The 20,655-nt window shown below is 42.8% G+C and overlaps 1 protein-coding gene and 1 long non-coding RNA gene across 2 annotated transcripts; one reads left to right on the top strand and one right to left on the bottom strand.

The window, feature by feature from the left end:
• The first annotated feature begins 293 nt into the window (after nucleotides 1–293).
• On the top strand, nucleotides 294–15,727 carry Zkscan2 (zinc finger with KRAB and SCAN domains 2). The gene is made up of 7 exons (XM_005405130.2): nucleotides 294–737; nucleotides 1,887–2,073; nucleotides 4,099–4,190; nucleotides 4,421–4,547; nucleotides 9,010–9,687; nucleotides 11,070–11,561; nucleotides 14,498–15,727. The coding sequence occupies exons 1-7, from the start codon at nucleotides 333–335 to the stop codon at nucleotides 15,418–15,420; spliced, it is 2,904 nt and encodes a 967-aa protein (XP_005405187.1). The 5' UTR covers nucleotides 294–332; the 3' UTR covers nucleotides 15,421–15,727.
• LOC102004079 lies at nucleotides 11,220–15,613 on the bottom strand. Its single transcript, XR_264080.2, has 3 exons — nucleotides 15,527–15,613; nucleotides 11,759–11,857; nucleotides 11,220–11,304 (listed from the first exon to the last, which is right to left on the bottom strand). It is a non-coding gene; the product is annotated as an uncharacterized LOC102004079 (long non-coding RNA).
• Nucleotides 15,728–20,655: the final 4,928 nt, after the last annotated feature.

Genomic DNA, 20,655 nt, shown 5'->3' with positions numbered 1-20,655 from the left:
CGGGCCCGCTGTTGGGCTGGGGCGCCCGTCCGCCTTTCCGGGGGCCGGGGGAGATTTGAGGAACCGGCCTGAAGTACGGGGCAGCGCCGCAGAAGCTGCCGGCTTGCAGCTTGGGCTGTTCGTTTTTCTGTTTTGTTTCTCCGGTGCCAGGAATCGAACTCAGGACCCTGCGCTCGCCAGGCAGGCGCTTCGCCGCTGAGCCGCATCCCCGGCCCTGGGGGTGTCTGTTCGCTTGTTTGTTTTTAACCTCGCTGCGTTCCGCGCTTCCAGAAACTGGGCTCCTGGCGGCTTCCCGAGCCCCGCTTTGCGCCGGGCGCGAGGCTCCCCGGAGCATGGCCGCAGCCCGGGACGCCCAGACCCGCGCGCCCCTGGAGGCGGACGGCTGCGTCGTCATGAAGGTGGAGAAGGACCCCGAGTGGGCGGCGGAGCCCCTGGCGCGGGGATCGGGCGGCGCCGAGTGCGAGACCTTCCGCAGGTGCTTCAGGCAGTTCTCCTACGAGGGTGTGACCGGCCCCCACGAAGCGTTCAGTAAACTCTGGGAACTTTGCTGCCGGTGGTTGAAGCCCGAAACGCGGTCCAAAGAACAGATGCTTGAGCTGTTGGTGATTGAACAGTTTCTCACCATTTTACCCAAGAAGTTCCAGGCCTGGGCCCAGAGACAGTGTCCGGAAAGTGGCGAGGAGGCGGTGGCCCTGGTCGTCCATCTGGAGAAAGAGACGGAAAGACTGAGACAGCAGGTGAGAAAGGATTCTGCAAAGATTTTTGCATTTCGTTTTGTTTTGTTTTTTTCCGGTACCGGGAATCGAACTCAGGACCTTGCGCTTGCCAGGCAGGCGCTGTGCCGGTGAGCTAAATCCCCAGCCTGGTTTTTGTATTTTAAAAAGAAGGCGGGTCTACGGCCATACCACCCTGAACGCGCCCGATCTCGTCTGATCTCGGAAGCTAAGCAGGGTCGGGCCTGGTTCGTACTTGGATGGGAGAAGGCGGGAAAGGCGGGTGAGCAAGGATGAGTGACAGAAAGAAGCGCTTATTACGGAACGATAAATGGCACCAGTGAAAGACCCCTAAGGTGAATCCACTTAAAAGGGGATCAGCGCTTCATTTTAAACAGAAAGGGGAGAACTTGTGCCTGAAATATTATCTCGCGAATGAAACCTAAACACTACACACCTGAGTATTTGTTTTGCTCTTTGACGTAATATTTGCAGCAGAATTATATGAGAGAGGGATATGGTTATGCTTCACAGGGTTTGACGTGTGCAGCTTGATCCTAAAGAGGACTACCAAAGGAAAAAAAAAGCTTCATCAGTTTTGCAAAAATCTTCTCTAGTCCTTTAATATTCCACTCAGTGTTTTTCGAAAGCCTCTCAGTGGCATGATCTTGTCACTCTTCTCCAATTTAACTGCTAGATCTTCATTTCTTTCATTAATCTCCTGCAGTCCCGTAGTCTTTGCCAGGTTTGTAGTTTCCTCACACAGGTTTCGCCCTGCATAAAGATCTGACTTGTCAGCAGGTTACTGTGTTGGTCAGTAATAGATGGATGTGGGGAATAATTTTGTAACTTTTCAGCTCCCTGCTCAATACGTTCACATTCTCAGAAATTCTCTGTGAGCCTAAAAATGATGTAAGAACTCAAATAACATCTATTCTAGTAACAGGGGAGCTCTGTATTTCACTCCTGATTGATTTGCTCCATCTTATCAGAAATAAAAAATGCACTCTTGTTTCTTCATACCCGAACTCCTACTTGGTTCTGTGAGGCTAACACCTTTGTGCAATTCCACTGGACTGACGCTCTCAGTCCTTCCCACATCTGTTCCCCTGCAGTATTGTTCTTGGGAGAATCTGACCCTGATTTACATCTCTTCCCCACCCGCTTTCCCAGGTCAGCAGTCCTGTACACTCGGAGAAGCAAGCCCCACTTGGAACAGTGTGGGAGGTAGCAGATTTTCAGCCAGAGCAGGTGGAGACCCAGCCCAGGGTCGTGTCTGGGAAGGAAGCTGGAAGCCTCCACTCAGGACACCAGGAACAGCTGCATCAAAAGCGAGAGCACAGGCCGTTACCCAGGAATGGTAAGAAGTTCTTCGAGCGGGCCCTCTGCGGAGACCATGGCAGGTTTAGACAGTGATGCTGTAACATACTCAGTGTAGAGTCCCCTTGATGTGTATCTGAAAATGAGTTAAATAGTTGGGAAGGCCGGGCGTGGTGGCACACGCCTGTAATCTCAGCACTCGGGAGGCCAGATTGCCCAGGCCAGCCTTGAGTCTTTTAATGTTATTTTAAAATCTCCATTTGGTTCCTCAGCTTGTGTTTTCAGTCCTGCCCTGGGCCTGTGTGCTCTTAGCTGGTTATAAACAATTTGAAAAACTGGAAGGGAACCAAGATATTTATGTTTCCAGAGTTAAGGCATCACAAAATGGATTGGAGAGGGATACACAGTGAGACTTCACAGAGATCCTTACAGCTGCCCTGTATGTGAACGGGTCCAGTTAAATACAAGGACGTGGATCACAGTGTCCTTGCCAGTTCAGTTACTGCTCCATCTCCTGAATGGAAAGATCCCAGGACCTACCGTCAAAAGACTGTGTCTTTTCTCTGCCCCTTCTGTCTGATCTTAGGCAAGAAATAGGAAAAGTAGCATGAATGTGTAGAGGTGAAGGGCTTGGGCCTTGGAGGCGTACAGACCTGGGTTCAAACCTGAAGTGTTCCATTTTTATCTGTGTAACCTTGGTCAGGTTCCTTCACTCCTCAAGCTTTCCATTTCTTTCTCTCATAATGACACAGTTAAACTTCAGGTCTACCTGACTTACACAGTCATTCACCGAGAGATGATTCAGCCCCTTCTCCACCTCTGTTCCCGCCCCGTATTGTGTTCATACTGTGCATGATAGAATGCATTACAAATACTGGTGGAGTCTGAATTACTCAAGAGTTTATGCATTAGCATCAAAGCTCCCTTGATCACGTGGATCAGGTGGCTCCAGTGACTAGGTGATAGGTTTAGTCCAGCAATTACCTATTTGCGGTATTTTTGGCTTTTACCATCTCAAAGTGATAAGGAATTCTTAAAATAAAGAAGATTTTTCTGTCAAGATACTGACTGGAGTATGGAAGATAGAGAATTTGAGATACAGGTATCTCAGAATAGTGACTTCGTCCCAAAGGGAGATTTGTGATTTTATCTGTGTCTTTCAGGGAATATGTTTCCAGGGAAATGATTTGAGCTGCTTCTTTAGCAATGAGTGGGGCAGCTTTTGAGTTCTTGGTGACAAATGATAGTTATTCTGTTAATTTCTTTTTTATTAGAAGTCTGCAATATATATTAATTACGTTCATCTTGGGGAAGTGCTACATATACATATATTGCATCTTAGTCACTTTTACTTCCGCTTCCCCTCCCTGCCTTCCTCTCTATGACAGGTATTCTTAATGTTTTTCCTAGATAGTGAGTTTCAGGGAAAAAGTTAGACCACAGATATACTGTATAAAAGTTTTTGTGTCTTTTTTCCACTCGTAGAGGGTATATTTGCCTGTATTTGTCCATTACTATGTGTCTGTGTTTGCTAAGTTCTTCGTGACAGTTGCCGTTCATAGAGACTTAACTTACACTGAAGTTTGCAGAGTGTTAATTTGCACACCAAACCAACTTGTGTTGGTTCACCCACAAATAGTTTTCATTTGGACATTTTGTTTTGCTTTCAGTTTTCAAAGTTTAAGATTTGAGATTTCATAAAAGTGTAGATTCCTGATGTCTCTTGGAGAAAATTAGAAACTCCGTCTCTACCAGTGCCACAGTCTCCTGTGGAAGCATGCGTGGAGCTTTGGCCGTGCGTTTCCCACGGGGCCTGTGCTCTGCAGTTCCCCATGGTCCCAGTCAGGCTCCGTCCGCCAGGTACTTTACCTGCCTTCCCCCGAAACCATTTGCGTTTGTAAGCTGACTTTAAGGTGGTGTAATTTGGGGCATTGTTCTGAAATTCATTGAAAAAATGATCAGGTTATATCAGTTGGCTTTAATACATGTCATTTCTTAAAAGGAGAAAAATCTGAATGAAAGGGCCACACTCCAGAACACTCATTGTCTCTTTCTCTTTCTATAGTTCGGGCTTCTCCTTGGGTTCCTGCCCCTGCTGATGAATGGGACACCATAGATCAGGAGGTGACAGCCACACACCTTCCTGCTAGGTCCCAGGTAAGCTGTGATTGTCCTCTCTGTCTTCTTCCAAGGGCGTTCAGGCATAGTCTGTCCAAGAGACATTTTCCCCCTTAATTGTTTTCCAGAGAAGATTGTACCTCGTCTTGTGAGCAGTGGTACTGCTTGCTGTACGTCTCCCTCTTCCTTCTCTGCTTTTTCCATAACCGTTCATCCTTTGAAGCTCCGTGGATTTATCTTGGTAGTCATCGGTGTTAGTGTTGTTACAGGAGCCAGTGAAAGACGTCCACGTGATAAGAGGTTTTTCCCACAAAAAGAGCGTGCATCAGCTCCCTGTTCACAGAGACCTGTACCGGGAAATCAGGAAGGAGAGCGTTGGGAACACAGCCTCCCCGGGTAAGGGTTCTTTCCCTTTACAAGTAAAAGACCTGGACATCGCTAATGTATTCACTCTTACAGATAATAAAATAGTCGGATGTAATTGTTAGTGCCTAAGGGATCATCATGGTCCTTTAGTTAATCATTTATCCACATTCTCTTACTTCACCCCTTCCCTTACTCTAATAAGAAAAATATACCCCAATAATTTAGTAATCGAAAGACGAATGACTGAGTAGTTAATATATGGCAGAGTAATATATAACTGTCATATTTATATTGTGGAAAATACAAACTTGGTGGGGGTTTTTTGGGTACTGGGAATCGAACTCACAGCCTCATGCTTGCCCGGTAGGCACCGTGTCTCTGAGCTATATCCCCGCCCCTGGAAAATATAAACTTACACACGTCCACTAAACTAAAAGCTCCATAAAGTCACGAGGTCTTTTCAGGATTTGTTTTTATTTAACAGTGGTAACCCTAACACCTAACGCAGGGCACCTGACATGTGGGTGACCTGTGAGTGGCTGCACATTTGTTGCATGGAGAGAAATCTTAATAAGAAAGTAATTTAAATATAATAACCTTGATAGCATGTTACAAATTATTTAAATAACTCAAATTTATGTGGCACACATGGCCACTTAAGTGTTGCTCTACAAGCAGATTTTTAGGAAATTATCTTTATCTGCTTTAACAGATGGAATAAGTACGATTCATTCATATGCTGGCTTTTTTTCATTAGTCAAATTCTAGTTATGAATACAATTTTATTGTGCACCAATTTACAAACAAAAGGTATAAATTGTGTAAATAAGAGATCCTATAACCCTGTTCTTTCTTTTTTTTTTTTTTTTTCCCAGTACCGGGAACTCATGACCTTGTGCTTGCCAGGCAGGCGCTGTGCCGCTGAGCTAAATCCCCAGCCCCTTAACCCTGTTCTTTCTAATGTTAGCCTTAGCCGCGTGAGGCTATTCAAATTTCAATAGATTACATTAATAAAAGTTAAATAAAATTTAAAATTCAGTTCCTGTCTGGCATGGCCATACCTAAGATACTTACCAGCCGTGTTGGACAGCATATATAGAACGTTTCCACCATCACAGAAGGTTCTGTTGGACATGCTGCACACTAAAGTAGAGACTGTGAAATGAGCCACATCTAACTGAATAGACGAAGGCACACCAATAATCTGTTACTAGAAATAAGTTAAAGCAGTTCAAAGTGGCTAGCTTAAAGTGACACCCAGTAGCACAGCAATCACTGGAAAGTAACTGGCAGCCAGCTCTCTGCCTAGTAGTTCACACAGTGCGTGCTTCTCCCACTCGCTTGGCTCATGTGGCGCCCAGTCCTGGTGAAGTGCTGGATTAGAGTCCTCGGTAAAGTCTGCCCCTAGTGGGAAGGGACCGCACTTGCAGAATTGAAGTGTAGTCTAACCGCTTTATGCACAATTGCATGTGAAACGATCTCAGTCAAGACGCCCCACTACTTTTTTGTAGATCGTAGAGGAATGGCTCGTGGGCTAACCCTGGCCCATGCACATACTTTGTCCCGCACAGTGTTGAATTTCCAGTGGGTCTTGAAAGATCAGACATCAGGCGCTGGGATCCCACCTCCAACACAGCCCCAGTTGGCCAGAGCCGAGTACAGGGCTCGTCCCCGACTGCCAGTGTCCCCGTCCTGGCCGCCTCACTTACGCCCTTGGCCTGCCTAAGCCAGACCGGCGTCGGCGCCTACACTGGCGGCACACCTGCTTCTCACACGGAAAAGTAAAGAGCAACTCCACCCCCGATTTCTTTCAAAAGGCTTTGACTTGATGTTGCCTCTCTAGAATTTTTCCAGCAGCTTTTTGGGTAGATGGTGATATTCCTTAGGAAACTGAGGCTGAGAGGTTAAGAAACTTCTGCTGGTGAAAAAGTAAAGTAAATCGTGTGACTAGGATTCAAATTTAAAATGTGCTGATCTCTTCAGTACTGTACCAAACTCTGAATCTGCTTCCTGCTTCTATATTTATTTTCTATTAATTTTACCAGAATGTCTCCAAGAGTTCCTTTTTTAGTTAATGAAATATGTTGTTTTCAACAAATATTTATGGAAAATGTACCTGTACCAGTAATTTTACAACACAGTCATAGATTGTGTTTGTCTTTCATGTAATAGAAAGGGGATTTCAGTCTTTTTTGGGGAAAAAAATGTATCTTTCGTGTGTCTCATACCATGAAGCTAAGTTGTAAAGCTTTTCTGCACACCCCCATAACTGCCTTAAGAGCAACAACTTCACTTTATTTCTTTGATATATGTCGTTTTGAGTTCCTCTGAGTTGTTGTTTGAAAATTAAGTTTATTAGCCAAAAACTTTTTCCAGCATTATTAAGACATAATTGACAAATAAAAATGTATATGCTTAAGATGTAAAACTTGATTATTTTATACATATTGTGAAATAACTACCAAAATTATATTAATTTAAACATCCATCACCTCGGATAGTTAAGTGGCAGGAGACAGTTAAAATCTCCTCCTGCCAGGCAAAGTGGCACACACCTATAATCCCAGCCCTTGGGAGGCTGAGGCAGGAGAATTGCTGTGAACTCAAGGCCAAAATGAACTCCATTGTGAGATTGTCGCAAAGAAAAACAAGATCTACTCTTTTAGCAGATTTCAAGCATACAGTATCATTAACTGTAGTCACTATGCTGCGCATTAGCTCCCTAGGACTTGTTTCTCTTAGAAGGGAAGGTTATAAGTCTTGACCAGTATCTCCCCATTTCTACCCCAAGGCCCTTGGCAACCACAGCTGTAGCCTGATTTCAACCTTTTTAGATTCTACATACAAACACAGGCAAATGGGATTTATCTTTCTCTGTCCAGCTTATTTCACTTTGCATAATGCACTCTGGATCCATCCAGGGTGGTACAAGTAGCAGGACTGTTTTTCTTTTTATGACTGAATACTCTATTTGATAGATAGATAGATAGATGATAGGTAGGTAGGAAGAATACATATATACATTTTTTTCTTTATTTTCACATTTTCTTTATCCATCCTTTGACAGACATTTAGGTTGTTTTTACATCTTGACCATTCTACAGTGAATGTGAGAGTGCAGATATCTTAAGATACTGATTGGTTTTCCTTCAGATATATACCCAGGAATAGGATTGTTACTCTTGTGATAGTTCTAGTTTTAATTTCTTGAGGAACCTCCATAAGACATCACAATGGCTGTACCAACTTCACTACCATCGCTAGGGTACAGGGCTCCATTTTCCACATGTTCTCTCCAGCACTTCTTGTATCTTTCTGCTGTTAGCAGTTCTGATAGGTGTGATACGGTAACCTCTTGTGGTTTTGATTTGCTTTCCTTGTTAGCTAGTTATGCTGAATACCTTTTCATGAACCTGTTGACCTTTTGTATATCTCCTTTGGGAAAATATCTTACCAGGTCTTTTGCCCATTTCAGATTAGATTTACGTATGTATTTCTATCACATTTTACGATTCCTGATGTGCTTTAGACAGTAACCACTTATCTGATAGATGACCTGAAAATACTTTTTCCATACTGTAAGTTATCTCTGCATAATATTGACTGCTTCCTTTTCTGTGCAGACGCACCTTAGTTTAATGTATTCATACTTATTCATTTTTGCTTGAGTTACCTATGGTTTTGAAATCATAAAAATGGCCAAGACCAGACTTAAAGAACTTTTTCCTTGTACTTTTTCTAGTAGTTTCATGGGCTCTGGTTTTATATTTCAGTCTTTACTATATTTGGACTTAATTTTTGTGAGTACTGTAAAACAGGGTCCAGGTTCACTCATTTGCAGTGGATAGTCTGTCTTCCCCGCACCATTTACTGAATATGCAGCTTTTTCCCAGTGGTATATTCTTGATACCCTTGTTAAAAGTTAGTTGGCAGTATATGGATAGATTTATTTCTGGGCTCTCTTCTGTTCCTCTGTTTCTGTTTGTATGTGAGCACCACTGTAATGTATCTGTCCAGAATTCTTACTTCTTTCCCATAGTTCCAGTGTGTGTGTGTATGTGTGTGTGTGTATATATATATATATATATATATATATATATATATACACAGATATATTGAGATATACAGTATATTGAGATAAACAAGGAAGTAATGTTGGGTGAGATACAAGCACAATTTGCAAATAACACATACTGATTAGTAACACACTCTGAACCTTACCTAGTGTTAGCTGGGAGGGAGAAAAACCTTACCCTGAAATGTATTCTTTTAAAAACTAGCTAAGAAAAGAAGTGGTACATACGTGAGAAGTAAAATAATAGCATTTGTAGGTGATTACACCAAACAAGTCATAAGAGTACCACAGCATGCATTGCCATGGCTTTCGCCTGGGTTTGAGCAGATGGCCCAAGAGGGCGTGTTACCACAGAAAACTGGGGTATACCGGTCATGACTTTTGTGCCTTCTATGAAATGTGTTTCTCTTGCGATAGGAAATACAGCGTCTCTGTCTAACAAGATAGCCCGGTTGGAACAAAGAAAAGAGCCATGGACCATAGGCCCACATTCCTCCAATAGGAGAAACTTCCTGCGAAGCACCTGTGTCAAGGCAAAGTCAGTTCATGCTGTCCAGATCCCTGCGAGGAGTGCCGGAAAGACGTGGAGAGAGCAGCAGCAGTGGGGCGTAGAGGACGAGAAGATAGCAGGTGTGCACTGGAGCTACGAGGAGACCAAGACTTTCCTTGCAATTCTCAAGGAGTCTCGCTTTTACGAAACGCTCCAGGCGTGTCCCCGGAACAGCCAGGTCTATGGAGCTGTGGCTGAGTGGTTGCGGGAGTGTGGCTTCCTCCGCACACCGGAGCAGTGCCGAACCAAGTTCAAAAGCCTTCAGAAAAGCTATCGGAAAGTGAGAAATGGCCACATGCTGGAACCCTGTGCCTTCTTTGAGGACATGGATGCTCTGTTGAACCCTGCGGCCCATGCTTCATCTACGGACAAGCCAAAGGAGGTGATCTCTCTCCCCACACTAAAGAGAAGTGGTAGTGCGAAAGAACAGATCGCTCTGGTGGAGGAAGAAGCTGCAGAAGAATCTGATGGTGATGAAATGGGCATTGAATTTATCCACAAGCCTGAAATTCATGGTGCCCCTGTCTTATTTCAAAACCTGAGTGGTAAGAATTGTGCTATATGTATTTTTCCTAGTGTGAAAACAGAGTTTTATTCTTGTGGGCATCAGCTTTCTCATTTGTTACATGTGACGAAGAGAACTTCACTGGCTTGTGATAGTGTTCAGTGGGATACGGAGATGAAGGCGCTCCCATCTATAGCCGTACCACCCTGAATGCGCACGATCTCGTCTGATCTCAGAAGCTAAGTAGGGTTGGGCCTGGTTAGTACTTGGATGGGAGAGGTGAAGGCACTCTGAAATGCTAAAATATAATGTTGCCTAGTATCGCTGTTAGTAATATCTTCTCTACTGCAGCTTACTAAGATGATAAATTCTTAGATAGAATGGAAAGGTAAATCAAACTAGGAGATCTGAGAGTTCAAAATAAACAATTCTACCTCAAAGGTAGGAAAATTCATGCCTGTGCAGATACTCACCAACTTGAAAATGCATGAGGGTGGAGCTCTTGGGGTGGTCTCCGTGTGGGAAGCCGGGGTAAGACTAGGAGAAACCACTCAGTAAAGACTGAAAATAGAAAACAAGTTTTCCAAAAAGCATATTTAACAAATTATCTTTCGATGTCCTGTTCTGTTCTCAGTAGAGAACATTGATTAGGCACAACGTATCATCTCTCAAAAGTAGAACATTCACTGAGGATCCAAAACCACTCTGGGCATAGTTTTGATCTTCAGTGAAAACTGGCTAAAGAAGTGATAATCCAGGTGTGGCGGTGCACACCTGTAATCCCAGCACTCAGGAGGCCGAGGCAGGAGGATTTCTGCAAGTTCAAGGCCAGCATGAGCTATACAGTGAAGTCAAGGCCAGCGAGAATTAGAGACCCTGCCTCAAAAAACAAAAAAACAAACAAAAAAAGTGGTAAGAAATCCAGGGGGCAATTCCTGTTGGGCGTGCTAGTCCTTTATTCCTAACCACTAGAAGAGATACTTTCACACGGCTAACTCCCTCTCGTTAGTCTGCATAGCTATGGCAGCTTTTGGAGACTACACTTTAAATCGGGTGGGTTTTCAACTATATAGACTAGTTTTAAAAATTTCTATCTGTACAATTTGAGTCTTCTTCTCAAAAGATACAGTGTTTCATTTTTTCTAGTTCATTTATATCTTTTAATTTTATAGTGCAGATCTCATTTCTTACAAAGCTTATTCCTAGGTGTATCATATTTCCTGGTTCTACTATGAATAGGATTTTTTTTTTGGTACTGGGAATTGAACTCAAGACCTCATGCTTACCAGGCAGGCACATGCCACTGAGCTACATCCCCGGCCCTGAATGGGATTATTTTTACCCTTACATTCTGTAACATGTGCCATGTGGAAGCTCTGTGCTGCTTCTCTTACATCCTTGATCTTTCTCCTTGAATGACAGGTGTGCACTGGGGCTATGAAGAAACGAAGACTTTCCTTGATATCCTTCATGAGACTCGGTTTTATGAAGCACTTCAAGCTTGTCATCGGAAGAGCAAGTTGTACGGGGCCGTGGCAGAGCAACTTCGAGAGTGTGGCTTCCTCCGAACACCCGAACAATGCCGAACCAAGTTCAAAAGCCTCCAGAAGAGTTACCGCAAAGTGAAGAATGGTCACGTGCTAGAGTCCTGTGCATTCTACAAGGAGATGGACGCCCTGATTAACTCCCGGGCGTCAGCCCCTTCCACCAACAGCCCCGAAGAAGTCCCGTCACCCTCAAGTCAAGAAAGAGGGCCTATTGACGTGGAACCCCAGGCATCTACAGGCTGGGAACCTGAGAGGAGCTCCCGGGAAGCAGTAATAGAAGATTCTGGCAGTGAAAGAATGAGTGAGGAGGAAGTTGTACAAGAGCAAGAATTCCAGGGACTTCCGGGTCTTCTGCAAACCCCAAATGGTAAGAATCATCAAGCGTTTTTAGTCTAAAAGAGGAAGTGGGACTGACTAGGAAATCTATAGATCTGGCACATGACTCGTGCATATTAACTTAGTAAGCAGGTATTTGAGCACCATGTGCTGTTTGAGGAACAGGAGCTATAGAGTGAATGAAACAGGTCCTGTTCCCAAGTGCTTCCGTCTGGAGGAGGTACTTACCTACTCGTATTCTGGTGACTCAGTCTTTGGGATCTCAGCCTTAGTTTTTATCTGTGTGGGTCAGACGGTGTTTTGTATCCCTTGTGGAAGAACTTGGAACTACACATGAGAAAAAAATTGGGATGAAGGACGTGTGTCCACAACTTCAGGTCAGAAGTATCTCACAGTTATGTGATATATATGAAGAAAAAGATAGGCAGAGACTGCCTTATGGTCCTGTGCTCCACCAGCTTGTTTCCCACTGATCATTGGATGCCCTCATAGGCATATACTATTGGTAGCTCAAACTTAAGATACTTAAAGCTAAAATTACCGTCTTTCATCTTACAGCACAGCTCTCAGTGTGTTCTCCTACAGCTTATCCAGATTCAGGTCTTTAGGGGAAATTTTAATACCTTCTCATTCACCATTCACATTCAGGCAGATGACACATTTTTAGAATATCAGGTCGTAGAGTGTCACATCTGTCTGCCTTCTCTTTAGTTGCCATAGCCATGACCCAGGTTCGGTGTTGTTCTGTTTCTTGCCCAGACTGTTGTAAAATCTCCAAACCAGATATCCTCATCCACACTTTCATTAAGGTTTCACTGCCGTTCTTAATCTGAACTCATCTTTTGCTTCAAACCTTATTATTTATCTTTTCTTTCCACATGCTGTGCTTATTTAAAACAAAACTAGTCACAATTGCCTACACAATACTTAAGCTTTCACATCTAAACCTTACTTCACAATGTTCCGTCTGCCCTAAATGTCTTTGGCTCTTTATATCTCTGTGTACAAATTCTTTCTCAAGTCCCACAGACTGTCTCTGTTTTATGACACAGGACATTTTATGTGTCCTGGACTTCCCAATAAGTGGTGAGCTTATGAAGGATGGGAGTTTTTGCTGTAGATGTAGGATACGTAAGAACATATGAAGTAGTACAGGACTGATTTCTCAAAGCAAGTAATTCTCTGTCACCTGAATTGATCAGAGAATTGAGGCCCAGCCAAGAGAAAATAATGTCCTAATACATTAGAGAAGAGTGTTCATATATATCCCTGGCAGTATTATGTGAGACATTATGGTATAAAGGATAATTCCCATGTAATTTTGGTTTCAGTAACTCTGGAGACAAAATCCTTCTAAATCTTGTTCTCTAAAAATAACCTCCAGATCTGTCATCAAATTATCAGGCTCTGTCTGAGTTGTCTACTAGGTGGTGACATCCTTCAAATCCCAGAACAATGTCAGATGAAATGAGAGAACTTCAAAAGAACTCTTAAGTGAAAAATATGATTGGTAGATCGTTTTGCTTAAGTTAATAAATTGACTGATGAATGCCCATCTCTTCCCAGTCCACATCATCGCTGCCCTATTTAGGCTTGAGCATTATTAGCAGTTTCACTTGAATATGTAGAAGGAAGACAGTATTGAAATTGGCAAGTAGAAACAAGGCAATCTAGCACACACCTGAGAACAGAATTTTGGGACTCAAGCAAACGTGGACTGGGCTTGAGTTACTCAGCTTGTGAAATACTTACAGAAGACTCTAGGCTTTGTGGCTAAGGAGTCTGGGTAGAGGGAGCAGAACATGTGGGAATAGAGGTGAAACAGGATTAGCCATCCGTGGATCATTGTGAAAGGTAAATAAGAGGTTCACAGAAGTTCATCATTCCTGCTGCTCTCTTTATTTCTCTGTACTTTTCAATGTCCCATAATAAAAAGTCACAGTTAATAAATAACTGAAATGGAGTCAGACCAGAGATGTGTGACTCCACAGCTGAATCTCTTCATCATGTCATGCTGTCTGTCCAGAAAACTTCACAGAAAAGCTAGATCTAAGATGTACCTTCTAGTGAATGTGGGATGTAGCTGAAAGAGTAAAAAGTAAGTAATTCCAATTTGGGGAAGAGTAAGAATTAAGATTTGAGTTAGTGTGGTCTGTGGGACAGCCTCCTCCCAAAAAAAGAAAGAAAAAACTTGGCAAGGACATCTGAGAAGAAAAAGTGGTCTTGGATAGGATATAATTAGCTTGATGAATTTAGAAATTCCCTAGGAGTTTGGACCTAGTCACTAGAATCTGCTACAAAGACGTATAGTGTGAAATAATGAAAACAGTATGAATTAGAGCAGAGGTGCCCAACTTTTTTGGCACCAGGGACTGGTTTCATGGTAGAAAATTTTTCCCTGGGGTGTGAAGGGCATGTTCAGGATGGTTCATTCTCAGAGAAGCACACAACCAGGATCCCTGACCTGTCACATTGCAGTTCACAGTAAGGTTTAAGCTCCTATGAGAATCTAATGCCACTGCTGATCTTATAGGAAGAGGAGCTCAGGCAGAAATATAAGCCGTGGGAAGCAACTGTAAATATAGACGAAGCTTTGCTCATTCACCAGCTGTTTACCTCCTATTGTATGGCCAGGGTTCTAACTGGCCACAGACTGATACTGCTCTGTAGTCCAGGGTTTGGGAACCCCCGAGTACAGCTTCATGGAGTTAAGTTGCTTCCTGGTTAATCAGGAAAGGGTACAGAATAATTCCATTCAGAGAACATACATGAAGGTCTACTGTGTAGTGGGTATCATTGGCCCGCTCATGTGACTGAAAGAAAATAAGGCATCTCACAGAACACTCACAGACCGAGGTCCATGAAGTATAGAGGAATCATAATATGCTAAAGATTATGGGCCTGGTTGTTTATGTTAATGCAGAACTTGTGTTAATTTTTTTTTTTTTTTTTTTTTTTTTTTTTCAGATTTTAAAATTGGAAGTAGCCCCAGGGAGGATCCAACACAGGTAATATATAAGGACACAGAACCACACAGGGCATTAATAGAAAAATCTAAAAGAGTTGTTTCCCAGAATACTGATTCTAGCAGATATCACAAAAGGGAATGCCTCTCAGGAAGACAATGGGAAAACTTTCAAGGCATTCGACAGGGAAGGCTGATGCCCCAGCCTAGAGATCTCGGGAAAGCTGTGATGCATCAGAGGCCTTTCATAGGGAGAAGACCCTACAGAGTTCTCAAATATGGAGAGAGCTTCGGAAGGAGTGCTCGTCTTATGTGCCGGATGACCCACCCAAAGGAGAACCCTTATAAGTGTAGTGTCTGCGGGAAGTGCTTTGGTAGAAGCAGGAGCCTGATCAGACATCAGAGAATCCACACAGGGGAAAAGCCTTTCAAATGTCTGGACTGTGGGAAAAGCTTTAATGACTCCTCCAATTTTGGAGCTCACCAGAGAATCCACACAGGAGAGAAGCCGTACAGATGTGGGGAGTGTGGAAAATGCTTCAGTCAAAGCTCTAGTCTCATTATCCATCAGAGAACCCACACTGGCGAGAAACCCTATCAGTGTGGAGAGTGTGGGAAAAGCTTTACTAACAGTTCTCATTTTAGTGCTCACCGCAGAGTCCACACTGGAGAGAATCCCTACAAATGTGTGGACTGTGAGAAAAGCTTCAATAACTGCACAAGATTTCGAGAGCACCGGAGGATCCACACTGGAGAGAAGCCCTATGGATGTGCCCACTGTGGCAAACGTTTCAGTAAGAGTTCCGTTCTCGCCAAACACAGGGAAGTTCATGCGAGAGAAAAGCTCCTGCCGCACCCCACCTCTCTGTATTCCCCAGAGAACGCACTGAAGGGGAAGACTGATGACTTCAGGAAAACATTTTGATGATGGGCCTCGTTAGCCATCTTATCCCAGCCCCATTCTCAAAGGAGTCTTTCCTTAGACCTAAAGTGTGATTTGAGATGACATGAGACTTTTATCCTGTTCTTACCTCTGCCTCTAACTGGGTCATCTCTCCCTCTCTGTTTCTCCACTTCTCTGTAGTAGAGTGGAGAAGACACACTGTCTGAGTTCAGAATGAAGTTCTTTTCAGTATGTTGAGGTCACTGCTGTTGGATTCCTAAGTTCAGGAACATTCAAGATTTTTTCGAGTGGCTGAGAGGTGCTTTGGAGGAGATAAATGCCAAAAGGATGTTGTTGTTGTTGTTGTTGTCGTCGTTATCTACTATATGAGATCCTGGATGCAACTTGATGACATATTTTCACATTTTGGTAGAACTTTCAGGAATCTGATCACAGCTATGTCTGATCCTCCTCAATTCTGAAGATACTGACAAAAGGAGAGTGAATATTTTACAGCCTCCTTTAGAAACCTGATACAGTGTCCTTTTATTGTCAAGAAGTTGATCCATATAGCTAGGGAAGATTCTCTGTGTGATCACTGAAGTGTGTTACTAATGCCTCACTTTCTGTCACAATGAGAAGCAGATGATCATGCATCATCACCTTCTGTACCTGAAGACTTACATTCCCATGGCCACTGCTTCTCCAGCCCCCAGGTAATTTCAGGATATTCCTCTTGCTGTTTCTCACAAGGCTTACACTTACCTCTTAATTATTCCAGGTGCTCTCATCGGACTCTTCTGAACTACCATGCTATCTGCAGATTAAGTAGGATGCATGATTATGATGTGTCTCACTAAAATAAAGTAGGGTTTCAGACACATTCTTATTCTACCCTGTGACGTCTCTGGCTCTTACCTCAAATGTGACTGGTATGTTCGCATATTTCATACCTCCCAGCCCACATCTCAGTATAATACTATATAATAGTATTTCTGAAATCATAAGCAAATAGGAAAGAAGTAAAATGGAGACTTGAGTGTTTAGTGGACTCCTTAGGCCTGATTTAGATCAGAGAATTGCCTCAGTCCAAACCAACACTTTTAGGCCCAGCTGTTAGATATACCAATCTCTGTCTGAGGATTCAATTTCTTGTTCATAGGATTATAAGCCTAACTGTATGGCCCTGAATAATTGTACAGCACTACAGCTCACTAAGTGAAAATGGAAATATTTATAGAAACTTCCAATCCAGAATGCCATTTTTGTTTTCCCGATTTAGGTTTGTCTGAAAAAATCTCTTTGCTAACCCCCCAGCACCACCCTAATAAATATAGACAGAATTGTTTAGATGGGGGAATAGTTAATGCATGTATGGAATTACAGATGAAACCCAGGGATTTGATCTTTTAAAGCCAGTTGCTTCAGGATGAGGCCAGTGGCATTTATACCCTTAATACACAGCTTACCTAGGGTGGCTTTGCTTTGGGGTGGGAAAAGTCACGAGTTTAGAGAAAAAATAACCAGAGTCAGGACTATATGTAGATTATTCTTTTGTTTTTAGCTCTCCCTTCTTTGTCAAATGCTGCCTTATCTAAAGGCACCAAGGTGTAATAATTTTCCTTCAAGTGTGTTCCAATCTTTTGAAAGCTGTTCAGCAAAGTACTAAGGAGAGTAAGCACTAGCAAAAGAAATCCAGTGTATGGTGCCAGAATAGGATGTGGCCTGTTGGAAGGCAGGTGACTCAGGTAAACGCTGATGAATGTTTCTGATTTATATTTATTGGAAGTGTTCTGATTGTTCACATCAACATAGTTGATTTCTTCTGTGTTGTCTGAATTATAGACTTCTAATAGTACATGCAGTTTCATGTTGGTATTGTGCCTAGCACAGTAAGATGTGTGTGGTGCCAGTGGGCTTGTGCTTATATTGTTTAGATGTTTTGGAATTCCAACTCCAGAGAAGATGCACATTAATATAAATCAGCACTTAGTAATATGTACACAGGATTGATAATTATATGGAAGCATGATTCAGGAAAGTAGATGATATATTCATAAATATTTAATAAGCACTATTTTGTGTAAGACCACGTTCTAGCTGTGGTGGGATATACAAAAATTGTAAAAGGGGGCATGATGCCTATACTTACGGAAGTTACAACATAATCAAGGATGTATTGAGGCAAAAAATAATGCCCATTGTATCCATGTTGGTTATATAAGGTCAATCAGGAAGAAATCATCTTCACTTCTGAGCAGTTTCTTTAAATTACAAATCTGAAATCATATTTGGTACCACTGTTCCCACACTTCCCCAATGGCAGGAAAGGTTCAAGGCCTAGTTTGTCTCCAGTGGAACAGTCTCTCATATATGGGATCACACTAAGGTGAAAGTTATGTTCCCCTCCTTACATTCCTGATTGTAAATGAGCTGTTGGGCATGCTTTAATGAATATATCTCTATTTTAACTAAATAGAAGATCTCACCCTCCATTTTAGACCAAGTTTACTGTCTCCCTGCATTTTTTCTCTCTTCAAACTGAGACACGAAAGTTAAAATGAACAGTCACAGTTCTAAGTAGTTTGTCTTTTTTTGTGTGTGCGGTACCAGGGATTGAACTCACGATCTTGTGCTTGCCAAGCAGGCCCTGTTACCACTGAGCTATATCCCCAGCCCCCTAGTTTGTCTTTTATGTAACATAACATTGCTTTTACACAGATGGATAGGAAAATGTTAGGTTTTTTTTTTTCTAGATCTCAGCACTAGGGACGGCTTTGATTCTCAGCCAAAAAAAAACCTTTTTATCTTACAAACACTGTGATTTTATAACTTCCTACTTGCCCTCTGTTTTGGCTGCTAGAAAGCCCAGTAAAAGACCACCTCAGTCAACTACCTAATCCTGAATTTGTTTAAATCTGCTCTACTTTTTTGAGATTGCCTCAAATCCTATTTTTTAAAGGAGGTATAAACAAACATTTTACTTTCTGACATCTAAGGCATTTTAGAAACTGAGTTCATATTTCCTACGTAGATTTGTATTGATTTCCACAAATACCTCTAATTAGCACTGATTATTTTATTAAACATTTAACCTAATTCATCTGGAAGGAAACAGTTTTTTTAAAGACAAAAACTTCACATATACATAAATAGCTTAGGGCAGCCTGTTATTGGATCAAAAGCCAAAAAAAGTCTTAGTCTTGTGAATACCACTTACTAAGTATTATTTGACACATCACGGCCTTTCTTCAAGAAGTTGAACTTGACTGCCAAGATTGCTCAGGTGCTTACGTTCAAGAGGCTGTAGAGCCAGGCTGAGGTTGTGAGACCAGGCTCCCGCCTAGCCATCCACTGTGTGGAGCCTCTGGGCCATACTCAATCTGCTTTATGTGCAGGGGAGGGACAGTAACACCAAGGCCAGCTGAGGAATTGCTCACCAAGGAGAAAAGACAAGTCACTCACATTCAGCAACAGGCAGCTGCTTAGGCATACTGATAGGCAAAAGCAAGTAGCTAAAGTGAAGAAAGTCTGCTTTGTGAAATTTTGTGCCCAGTGACAGAGTCAGTGAGAAGAGAGCTGGGGAACCCCAGTGAAAGGAGTGCTGAGCAACCTGTGTAACTGTGAACCCTTGCCCCATATGAGGGCATTCAAAGACCTAGTACAAATGGATGTCTGTCATTGTTGTGTGTTAATGTTCACTTAGATGTCTTCTTGAAAACTTGTGTGTGAAATAAATGTCTATAATAAATGGCTCTCCTTGGTTTCTGCCATAATTTGAAGGATGTCTTTCTGTTAAGAGAAAAGAAAATTAAAGAAGGTAAAAGCTAATTATGTTAACTAATAAGAGAATTTCAGTTTCATTCCTGTTCACAGTTGCACTCCACAACTAGCAGAGAGTTATTTTTTGTAACTCCACTGCTATTCCTACATAACAATGCTCAGATTGCTGTCACTGCCTTTGTCCCAATTAATGGCTGTAATGCTATGGTTGTGTTGGCACTGGATAACACATAATGAATGTGTTTCTGATGAGGCACTCAGCCCTCGCCTAAAGGTATAAGAAATCATGAAAGTTAAAAAAAAAAAAGTGTAGGAGAGTTGAACTTTACCTACACTTAGGATCTTTGGCGGGACCTGTGGATAAAATCAAAATAAAACATGAGTAGGACACAAGTATATAGATGTCTACATTTTCTGTGTAGGAGGAACTATGCCCTAGTCAGTCTATTAGTTGCCCAGGTAATAGTTCCTGTTACAGTTACTGTTACTACTGTCTTCTAGAAACACCTGGTCAGTGTGATGCACAGCTGGTCATAATGATGCATATTGTAAGAACCAATCAAAGACAACCAAGTACTCTGCCTTTGTACTTCCCCTTGCAGACCCCATTCAAAAAACCTCCCTCCCTGAGCCTTTGGGGTCTGATAGTCTGGGGATGATCTTGATCAGTGCCCGTTGACGTAAATAAATCTGCCTCCAAATCCTGGGTGTTGTTTTGGTGTTCTGTTTGCCATTCATCTGCTGTGTTGGCTGGGGAAACTGACCATGTTGACCTCTTTGGTCACCAGTCATAGCCCTCACAGATGGAGCAAGACCCTCTCCAGGTCATGATGGGAAGGCATGCCCTCAAGATTTCTTGAGTCCGCTGAGAGGTGTGGAGGAGGATTTTTGCTCCCTGCTGAGTGGCTCACATCAGACCCAAAAGGGAGGAGGATGTAGTCTGCCTGCTTGCCTGCCTGATTCAGGTAAAACCCCCAGGAGCACCCCAGTTAGTCTATCTGTCCTGCTCAGCTCAAGCAGAAGAAGAGCCTGGTCACCTCTCATTAGTCAGGACCATCCTCCAGGGAAAGGGCTTGGAATGTTTAACTTCTGGGTGCCTGCTGAATAAATGTGTGAATGGAACAGACAGCATAAGCAATAGGCTGCTCTGTCCATGGACCAAGACTGGGAAGCACTGGCCATGGTGGCTGATGGGGCCCTCACCTGCAGTTCCATGGAGACCAACATATGATGTAACAGAGGCTCTGAAACCTTCCTTAGCTAAGTCATACCTAAGCCCCCACAGAGGGCGTGGCCAAGTGGGCATCTAAATGATCTCTCTCTGAGGGGCACCCACCCTTTGTGTGTTGCACCACTGTTCAAGGGTACACAACACACACACACAGGAAGTCAGAAATAGGAACTAATTAGTCAAAACCCACAGTCCCTGAGTGCAGGAAAAAGGGCTTTATTGAAATTACAGAGTTAAAAATGAAGCCAAACTGCTCCTTGCAT

Source organism: Chinchilla lanigera, unplaced genomic scaffold (assembly GCF_000276665.1).
Source record: "Chinchilla lanigera isolate Chin_1 unplaced genomic scaffold, ChiLan1.0 scaffold00092, whole genome shotgun sequence".
Taxonomy (NCBI): Eukaryota; Metazoa; Chordata; class Mammalia; order Rodentia; family Chinchillidae; genus Chinchilla; species Chinchilla lanigera.
The sequence above is the reverse complement of the archived record's forward strand: the minus strand, read 5'-3'. Positions and strand labels throughout refer to the sequence as shown.